The sequence below is a fragment of the Sorex araneus genome, chromosome 5 (assembly GCF_027595985.1).
Source record: "Sorex araneus isolate mSorAra2 chromosome 5, mSorAra2.pri, whole genome shotgun sequence".
Lineage (NCBI taxonomy): Eukaryota > Metazoa > Chordata > Mammalia > Eulipotyphla > Soricidae > Sorex > Sorex araneus.
Genome location: NC_073306.1, coordinates 98,987,517 through 98,998,601, shown reverse-complemented (window position 1 = coordinate 98,998,601; position 11,085 = coordinate 98,987,517). Strand labels below are relative to the sequence as shown.

Here is an 11,085-nt window from a genome sequence, read left to right as displayed (position 1 = left end):
AGGCAAGTGTCCTCTCCACAGCACTATTGCTCTGGCCCCAATTCTTTTTTTTTTTTTTTTTTTTGCTTTTTGGGTCACACTCAGCGATGCTCAGGGGTTACTCCTTCTCTGCACTCAGGAATTACTCCTGGTGGTGCTCGGGGGACCACCACCCATATGGGATGCTGGAAAGTGAACATGGGTCGGCCGCTGTGCCCCCCAATTATTCTTATATAATACTTTCTGTGAGTAGATAAAAATAACAAAACACTGAACAAAATTAAGAACTGCATTTCAGTCCCAGTCCTGCTATTAATTTGCTCTCTGACCGCCATGGGCTTTAGTTGATGAGATGAGAAAATTAAACTAGATCTCTTATCTAGCTTTTCATCAGAGTCATTTGGAAGATCTTCAAATATAAAGATTCCTGAGTCGCCCTCAGATGTGCTGAATCAGTCTTTTAAAGAGGAAACTACTATTCATTAACTCTACTTTTGATTTTGAAGGTGTCACACCTGCCCATGCTCAAGGCTATTCCCAGCATAGTGCTCAGGTATCATTCCCAGGGCTGCTCAGGAGACCATCTGGTTCCCAGGGCCTCATAAATGCATGGCAAGTGTTCCACCATTGAGCCACATCCCCAGTTCTGGAAATCTACTTTTATATAAATTTTTAGGTGATTATTACTCAGACAGTTGAGCATAAGTCTTCAGACCAATGACCAGGATCAATGACCTAGGAAGGCGCTTTTGCTCTTCCAATGTACCCAAGACTAGGAAACTTCCCCTACTTCCAAGTTACTCCCTTAGCACTGCTGTGCACTCGAGTATTTTTCTTTAAAGAACAAGAAAATGTAAGTGAAAGGAAAAAACACCTATGCAATGGAGTTAGCCACAACGATCCCTTACTTGAGCAATTGTTTTCAATTCTGTTCACTATAAGATTCTACCACCCTTTCATTTCCAATGAAGACCAATAAAAAAACGTTACTGAGTAGTTATGTAATAAATTCAGTGATCTGACCAGGCATAACTGTAGTAGAAAAATGTTACTCCCATATTCTAGACTGTTGATTACATATTCTAATTGGTTTCTGCTTCTTCTTATATTCCCTAATCTCTCAATTACCCAAAACTGAATTTTGTAGGAATGCTGCCATCTCTGGGCTGCTGTGGTTCTGCCTGTACTGGACCTGAGCCGAGGCTGCTCTTCCCTGTTCATTCTGATTAGGCGCACACAATTCATTATTGAGGATAAATTCAGAGCTTTCTTCTCAAAGACTTTTCCTGTCCTCCACCATCACTGTCCAGCTTGCAACTGACATACACATTTCCGCAACAGAAACTTTTGCTCTAAGGGCCCCCAAACTTAAGACATATCGTATAAAAAGATTTTCGGGTTTTGGGGGACGGACCTGGTAGTTCTCGGAGACTTCTCTAGTCTTAGTGCTTCAGTGCTCAGTGGACCAAGGCAGTGCAAATTTGTTTGTTTTAATTTTTGTTTTCTGGGCCACATCCTGTGCTGCAATCAGGGATCACTTCTGGAGGGCTCTGGGAACCACAGAGGGAGCCAAAGACTGAAACCAGGTTGGCTGCGTGCCAGGCAAGTACCCTACCTGCTGTACTATTGCTCAGACCCAAAGTGCTGAGGGTGAACCCAGGCCCCTGCTCAGAAAGCATGTGCTCATCTGACAGACCTACCTCTGAAGCTCATGAAAAGAACTTTCATGCTGTTCTTGAGAGCTCTTTGTCAGCTGGGACTGATTTTATTCACCTTTATGTCAGTACATACCAAACACTCAATAGATATTTGCTGAGTGATGAAAATATCTTCAATAAAACTCACTTGTCATATAAAATCATGGCATCATTCTGTGCTTCCTGCCCATCATACTGGCCCTTTTTCGCAGCAAGCTGAGACTGGAAGTTATCTGCTGCCAACCAGAACTGTAAGATATTCACTGCATCCTCTTTTTCCATGTACTAGAAAGGAAAAATATAAAGAGGAAAGTAAGACTATAAGCAGATTTTTCTCATAAACTCTAAATCTACAAGCCCCAATTATTAAAATAAAGTACAAAAGTTAAAGGATACTCTTGTTCATTTAATGCCAGTGAGCAATTTACTTATTTGAGATAAAGAATTTAAAAATACTTTCAGGAAATAAACAACAAACAATCCAAACCAAACCAACAGAAAAACCAACCAAACAAAAACAGCCATTTTACAACTCATACAAATGTTAGTAGCACTGGGGCTGGAGCAATAGCACAGCGGGCAGGCCGCTTGCCTTGCACGTGGCTAACCAGGGTTCGATTCCCAGCATCCCATATGGTCCCCTGAGCACCGCCAGGAGTAATTCCTGAGTGCAGAGCCAGGAGTAACCCTTGTGCATCGCCGGATGTGACCCAAAAAGCGGAAAAAAAAAAAAAGAAAAAAGTTAGCATTTTATAGCTAATCATTTTTCATCACTTCATGTACTCATAATAATCTGAACAAATGCTAAAAAGTTTGCAACAAACAGGGAGTAAAAAAAAAAACAACAACTAAATAACAGTATTCTAGAAAAGAGGCAGAATGTGAGCATGAATCTAAGTATCCGCTGTGAGACTGGTACTCCATCACTACTTATTACTCATCAGATTAATAATACAGAAGAATTTCATCTGAAGCCAACAACATTATACTAAAATGGCATACCTCAAAGGGATTATATACTCCTTAATTGTGGCAAATGCTTAACCAGGCAGTTCTGTCTAGTTGCTAAAATGATGATAGTAGGGCGAAAAATTACTACTTTTTTTTCTTTTGTAGTCTGGTCTATAAACACTTGTGCACTAGAATCAATGATCTAATTCTACAGTTCTTAAAAAGCTTCTAATAATTAAAATCATGTACTTTCTTATCAGAAGTTAATTAGGTTTTTAGAAAATTAGTTTAAATTTATACTGAGTTTCTGTGGTTTCTTTAATCGGTCACTAAAGTACTCTTAAAACTTAAGATACAACATAAAAAAAGTGTTAATTTCAATTAAGTTTAGAAACATCTTTTTTATGTTATTTTTTTTAATGTGTGTGTGTGTGTGGGGGTTCTTTCTGGGGTCCTCAGGGCTACACCCAGACGTGCTTGGGGGACCATTCATTTCTGGGGGGGTCAAACCCAGGGCTCTGTGCACACCAGTCAAGCACTCTGGCCCTTTGAGCCATCTTCCCAGCCCTGTCTTGTCATGCTTTTTTTTTTTTTTTCTGTTTTTGTCTTTTTAAATAAAAACCAGACCAGCATTTGTAACTTAGATGCTGGAATGCTCTAACAGAGTGTGAAAGGAAATGCAGACTTTACCTCAGAGAAATAAAAGAGGGCTGACTCACAGAAGAGAATGTCAGCCAGGTAAACAGTTCCACTGGTCAGCACTTCAATCTGGTATTTACTGAAATGATGACTTCGCAGAAACTCACTAAAGTGCCTGCACACGGACAAAATGGGAACATTTGAAGGAATGACCAAAGAAAGAGCTTAATTGGGAAAAATACACTCATTCCACTCTGTGCATACGATATCTCCCAGATTGGTACTATTTCCCTTCCCATGTCTCAGGTCTGATTCTTCTTCCTGTAAAGTAATTTCTCCTGCCTTATAAAGATGTTGTAGTTCTCCTCTAATATCTAACACATGCTACCTGTTTTTATACATAGTAACCAAAAAAACATGTTCTATTTCTCTTTTGACACTGTAACTTCCTTTAAGGCAAGCACTCTAACATTGCCTTGCATAAAGCAACCCTTCATCAAAAAATAACTAGGCAGGTTTTTTACTTTTTAAGGGCATGCAGCAGCAATTAATCTTTAAAAATCTAGAGTCAGTTTCAACAAATCTATGTGAATTTAGCAATAAAGCATCCATTGTGTCAAGTATGCACGGTCTGGAGCCATAGTACAGCGGGTAGGGCGTTCACCTTGCATGCGGCAGACCCAGGTTCAATTCCCAGCATCCCATATGGTCCCTTTAGCACCGCCAGGAGTAACTCCTGTGCATAGCTGGGTGTGACCCAAAAAGCAAAAAGCAAAAAAAAAAAAAAAGTATGCACTAATAAATTAGGACAAGCACCTGAAGACATAATACTATTTAATAAATAAACAACAGTAACATTATAGTCACAATCATCTTCAGGCAACTTCAGAATTAAACCAAAATTATTTTCTTTTGTGCTTGGGACTGAACCTCGAATATGAAAATTTCACAATTAATCACTGTGCTACATTGCCAGACAAAAACAATTTACGATTTAAAAGATAATGTTAAAAATAAAAACTTGATTTTAATACAATTCATGTGATTTCAATTTTAAAGACATTAAAGAGTCGTAGTGCATGTTATTATGAGAGCTTATAAAGAGTCAAAGTACTTAAATCAAAGATACTTTAAGTGAAGTTCATTTTTCACACTGAATACAAATTTCCAAAAACACAGCGTATAAAGGAGATTAACTTACTCTTGTTCCATTGCACTAAAGACAACAGACTGTGCCAAAACAAAACAATTGGGGTCCACCTGTCCATCTTCCCCACAAATCTTTGCTGTGAAAAAAAAAAGGGGGAATACTTAAACAATTACTAAATTTAAACAAAATACAATTGTGAATCAAAGTAAAAACAACTGCAAGGACTCATACATTAGAAAGTTTTAAATGAATTAAAGAAAATACAAACAGCTGATCTTGAAGCAGAAATGACTTTCTAAGCATAAATGCAAGTGGGCAATTTCTAGACTGTTTTAAAAATGAACACATCCGTTATAAAGAACATGCCTAGGGATTACAGCAAGTCAGGTGCTTGCCTTGCATGCGACCGACCAGGTTTAGGCTGATCAAACTTCAATCCCAATCCATTATAGCAATATGGCCAGGAGTGATCCCTGAGCACCACGAGGTGTGGTCCAAAAGCCAAAAACAAACAAAACTGCCTTGTTGATTCTTTTGGACCAGAGAGGTAATTCAGCAGGTAAGGCACTTGCCTTGCATGTTTGATCCCACATACTGTCCCCATCTATCCCTGGAGTTATCCTGGATGCAAAACAAATGTAATCCTGAGCACAGATGGGTATGGCCTCCAAATCAAAAAGAACATACTTTCAACCAATTATTGTTTTTCTGAGGCTGCAATCCAACAATTCACAGCTCTGTGAAAAGCTTATCAAAGGTGGTGAACAGGCCGGGTCACTTGCACAAAGCCCCGAGTACTCATTGTCAGGCCTGGTCTGTCAAGTGTCCCTGCAACTGGTCCCTAGAGGCCCCTCTCAAAAAATGTTTAATTGGTCAATATTTTAAAATCCTAAAATGCACTGGAGAAGAAACTGGTGTTAGAAGACTGTACACTTGAAATTCAATCAAGAATAACTGTTAACTTGTGATTCACAGTGATCCAATTGAAAATTATAACATTCGTTAAAATTAAGAATTGTTTGAAATGTGCTCATGAATTACCCAAATAAACTACAGCGTGAGTCAGGGGCTTAGCTAGCTATGTTACGTGATTGGGGGAGAGTGACCCGACACACTGTGACTTTAATTCATGCCGCCAGCTAGACCTTACGAAAACTGAAGGATCGAACTAGTTTCCTGTCCATTTATTTACTCTGGCGCTCTGAGACACACAGAGCACCATCTCCTCTATCCTGCAATGTCTGATACCGCCTTTTCTCTTTGCTTCCTACTTCATTATGAAAATAGAACTAGAAGCTTCTATCACTTCCCACCAAACCTCCTGACTCATCTGCATCTCTACCTAGGAAGCCTATATTCTCATGCTGTAGAGAAACTCCTGTTCTTATCTGAAAAAACTTCTATCTGAGCACTGGATCCTGTTCCCTTTAACACCCTAAAGCCTACTGCACAGCAAATTACCCTCTCCACATGATCTTTTCTTTCACTACTGCCTCATTTTCACAACTGAAGAGTCTGATAGCTATATACTTCTTAAGAACAGATAAGGTATGTGAAAAAAAAATTAAAAACCACATACAACTCTATCAAAAAATGAGGAGATGAACAGAAACTTCCTCAGAGAAATACAATGACCAGAAGGCACATGAAAAAGTGCTCTTTATCACTAAACCAGGGAGATTCAAATCAAAACAATGATAATGAGACATCGTCTCATGCCACAGAGACTGACACACAAAAAGAACAACTAGTACATTCTTCAAAAAAGTAAAAATTGAGCTCCCATTTGACCCAGCAATACCAGTTATGGGAATATACTCTGGGTGCCCAAAACACACAGCAGAAACATCATCTGCACTTCGATGTTCATGGCAGCACTATTCACCTGATAATCTTTTATTACCTGTATTGCAAATCATAAAGGAGGGGGGAGGGGGAGGGGGAGGGAGAGGGAGGGCGGAAGCGAGAGAAAGAGAGTATATACCCCTGGAAATACACTCTTTTCTTTTTTTTTTTTTGGAAATACACTCTTGTGGCCCAAAAATACAATGTGGAAAAGCCATCCGCACTCCTATGTTCACTACAGCACTATTCACAACAGCCAGAATCTGGAAACAACCCAAGTGCTCAAGAACAGATGACTGGATAAAGAAACATGGTATATCTACACAATGGAATACTATACAGCTGTTAGAAAAAATGAAGTTATGAAATTTGCTTATACAAGGATGGACATGGAGAATATGATAAAACTGAGTGCTGGAAGGAGGTAAAGTGATAAAATGACAACTTTTTACCACCTGTATTGGAGAGCTAAGGAGGGGGGAGAAGAGGAGAAAAAAGGAGGGAGGGAAGAAGAAAGGAGGGAGGGGAATTAGCTGCCATAGAGGCAGACTGCAGAGGTAGGCAGGCAGAAAGGAAACGAGTGACACTGCTGGGAAATGTGCACTGGTGAAGAAGAGGTGGGTGTTGGAATATTAGATGACGGAGACTCACCTCTGCACTCCAACTACTCTTAATATTCCACCAATTAAGACTGTGTCTCCATTGGTTCACTATTATTCCCAGTGCATTTCGGTTACCCATAAGAATATAAAATCGATTCCATTTCTAGTTTTGTCTTAACAACTTAATAATCAACTTTTTAAATTTTTTTTTCTTTTTGGGTCACACCCGACGTGTGACCCAACACATTTTCATTAGATTTTCTTTTTTTCTTTCCTTTTTTTCGTTTTTGGGCCACACCTAGTGGTGCTCAGGTAACCGTCTTGAGGTGCCAGGGACCAAACTTGAATCTGGCACATGCAAAATCAGAGCTGAACCCACTGTACTATCTCTCCAATTTCTTTTTTCATTCTCTCCAATTCTTGATTTCTAAAGAAAAATAAAAATCGTAGCTACTACCAGTGTGGAGGAGCTCTCCAATCGCCCCCCACCCTCGGTCTGGGGCTCTGAAGCTCCCAGTCCCACCTTGCGGCTCTCAGTCACCTCCCCGCGCTGCCCTGACCCCCTCCTCTTGCTCAGGTTGTTGGGGGTGTGGTCTCAAAAGGGGGCATGGCCTCCTTCTGGAGTGGCCACAGTTACTTCTCCCATTCCATGTATTGTGCTTTGGCCACAATTGATATAATCTATTCCTCTGAAGAATACCCTGGTCATCTTAGTCACTATATGTTAATAGTCAACTAGCCTATCCTATCCTAATTTCACAAAAACTGTCAGTGCACATAAAGTCCTTTATAAAAAGATTATAGCCCCATGTCTTCAATTGAGGCCCCTCGCAACCTAAGGAAGAGCGCCTGACAGTAAAGCCCATAACAACTTGAAGAAACAGCAAAAATCCCCACCACCAGGAGAGATGGAAGAGAGGATCTCAGAAACCTCAACAGGGACTTCCCAGAAATAAAACCTCCTCTCAGATAAAGAATTCAGAGAGGAAATCGTGAAGATGGTTGACGAACTCAAAGCAACTATGGAACGAACATCCAACAAATTAAGGGAGGATATGGATGCATCAGTGGAACGGTCCACCAAGATAATCCAGGAAGAAATAAGAGCAGAAATTTCAAAGCTACGAACAGAAGTGACACAACTAAAAGAATCGGTAGATGAAATAAAAATTATATTTTTTTTTATTAGGAGCCCTCAAGAGTAGAATGACTACAGCTGAAGACAAGAATCAGTGAGCTTGAGGACGAGCTGCAGAAAGCATATAGGCAACAACAAATAATGGCAAAAGACCTCAAAATGGCTCTAGAGCGAATTAGAGTCCTAGGGGATGACCTCAAGAGAAACAACATAAGTATCAGTGGAGTACCAGAAGTACAGGGAACCAGTTCTAATGCAAAAAACACAACTAAAAACATCATTGCTAAGAAATTACCAGAGCTAGAGAATTCGGACATCCAGATCCAAGGAGTCCGAAGGGTGCCAGCTAAAAGGGACCAAAATAAAAAAATCCCCAAGGCACATCATAATCAGAATGATGGATGCCGTGGAGACACAATACTGCAAGCAGCAAGATCAAAGAAGGAAATCATACACAAAGGAGCACACCTTAGATTCACAACAGACTTATCAGAAGATGGGATATAGTGAAAAAACTTAATGAAATGAACATCTCACCAAGAATACTTTACCCGGCTAAACTCTCAGTTAAACTTGAAGGAACCATACACTATTTCACAAAGAAGCAACAGCTCAGAAACTTCATAGACTCAAGACCAAACTTAAAAGAAGGACTAAAAGGGCTACTATAAGACAAGGAAAAAACCTACAAGAACAACAAACCCTACAGAAAAATGGCACAAAACCCCATGACAATAATTGCTGCTAATGTAGACGGTCTAAATACACCAATCAAGAGGCAAAGAGTGGCAAAATGGATTCGGAAACTAAACCCAACTTTCTGCTGTCTACAAAAAACACATCTGAATAGTCAGAACAAACACAGACTCAAAATCAAAGGATGGAAAACAATCCTGCAAGCAAACAACTCCCTCAAAAAAGCGGGGGTGGCCATACTAGTATCAAAATAGATTTCAGGCTGAAAAAGATCAGAAGGGACAGCGAAGGTCATTTTCTATTCATCAAGGGATATGTATAACAGGAAGAAATCGCACTCTTAAACGTATACGTACCAGATGAACGACCAGCTAAATACTTAAAAGAACTCCTAACAGAATTTAAAGAGGACATAACTAGCACCACGATAGTAGTTGGAGATTTCAACACTGCCTTACCACCTCTGGATAGATCGACAAGAACAACACTCAGCAAGGAAACAATGGCTCTGAAGGAAGAAATGGAAGAGACAGGGCTAATAGACCTATACAGGGCTATACACCCCAAAAAGAAAGAATACACATTCTTTTCCAGCGCACATAGATCATTTTCCAAAATAGACCACGTTCTGGGTCACAAATTATACCTTAATAGAATCGGGAAGATAGAAATTGTATCAACTATCTTCTCAGACCATGATGCACTGAAGATGGAAGTTAATCACGCACAGACGCAGAGAACCAAATCAAACACCTGGAAATTAAACAACTCACTATTGAACAATGAGTGGGTCACGAAGGAAATCAAGGAAGAAATAAAAAAGTACCTCAAAACAAATGAGAATGAAGACACAACCTACCAAAACCTATGGGACGCAGCTAAAGCCGTGTTAAGGGGAAAATTTATAGCTCTGCAAGCTTTCCTCAGGAAGGAAGAAAGGGCCTATTTAGATAGCTTGACTACGCAGCTCAAGATCTTAGAAGAGGACCAGCAAAAGGAACCCAAACCAGATCGAAGGAAAGAAATAATAAAACTTAGAGCAGAAATTAATGATATAGAAACCCGGAAAACAATCCGAAAGATCAATGAAACAAAGAGCTGGTTCTTTGAGAAAATAAGTAAGATCGATAAACCGCTAGTAAGACTCACAAAGAAAGAGAGAAAACTCTAATAAACTGAATCAGAAATGAAAAGGGGGACATCACAACAGAAACCAAGGAGATTCAAAAGATCATCAGAGACTACTTTGAAAGTCTGTATGCCACAAAACAAGAGAAGCTAAAAGAAATGGACCAATTCCTTGATTCCTACAATCTCCCAAGACTGAACCAAGAAGACTTGAAATACCTGAATAGGCCCATAAATATCAAGGAAATCGAAACTGTAATCAAAAGTCTCCCCAAAAACAAAAGCCCAGGTCCAGATGGATTCACTGGCGAATTCTTCCAAACATTTAAAGAAGACTTGTTGCCAGTTCTCCTCAAGCTTTTCCAGGAAATTGAAAAGACAGGAACCCTTCCGAACAGTTTCTACGAGGCACATATCTCCCTAATACCAAAAGCAAACAAAGACACCACTAACAAAGAAAACTATAGACCAATATCCCTGATGAACACCGATGCGAAGATCCTCAACAAAATACTAGCAAATAGAATCCAACAACTCATCAAAAAGATCATACACCATGACCAAGTGGGATTCATCCCGGGGATGCAAGGATGGTTTAACATTCGGAAATCAATCAACATAATCCATCATATCAACAAAAGTAAAGATAAAAACCATATGATCATATCAATAGATGCAGAGAAAGCATTTGACAATATCCAACACCCATTCGTGATAAAAATTCTCACCAAAATGGGTTTTGGAGGAACTTTCCTCAAGATAGTCAAAGCCATCTACCACGAACCTATGGCAAACATTATCATCAATGGAGAAAAACTAAGGGCCTTTCCTCTAAGATTGGGGACAAGACAAGGATGCCCACTCTCACCATTTCTCTTCAATATAGTACTGGAAGTACTAGCAATAGCCATTAGGCAAGAAAAAGATATTAAGGGCATTCAGATAGGAAAGGAAGATATCAAACTCTCACTATTCGCAGACGATATGATACTATATCTAGAAAAGCCTAAAAGCTCTAGTAAGAAACTCTTAGAAACAATTGACCTGTACAGTAAAGTCGCAGGCTATAAAATCAATACCCAAAAATCCATGGCCTTCCTATATGCAAACAATGAGACAGAGGAAAGGGTCATGAAAAAAGCAATCCCGTTCACAATCGTGCCCCAGAAAATAAAATACCTTGGAATCAGCTTAACTAAAGAAGTAAAGGACCTCTACAAAGAAAACTATAAAACTCTACTCCATGAAATAAAAGAGGAC

The 11,085-nt window shown here is 39.5% G+C and overlaps 1 protein-coding gene across 1 annotated transcript in view; it reads right to left on the bottom strand.

The window, feature by feature from the left end:
* The window catches only part of AKAP10 (A-kinase anchoring protein 10), a 73,537-nt gene that overhangs the window by 32,749 nt on the left and 29,703 nt on the right, over positions 1-11,085 (bottom strand). Inside the window, exons 6-8 of the mRNA XM_055137968.1 lie at positions 4,468-4,552; positions 3,318-3,441; positions 1,825-1,961 (exon numbers count right to left, since the gene is read on the bottom strand). Coding sequence (XP_054993943.1) covers positions 1,825-1,961; positions 3,318-3,441; positions 4,468-4,552 — 346 coding nt within the window. The remainder of the gene's footprint in view (positions 1-1,824; positions 1,962-3,317; positions 3,442-4,467; positions 4,553-11,085) is intronic.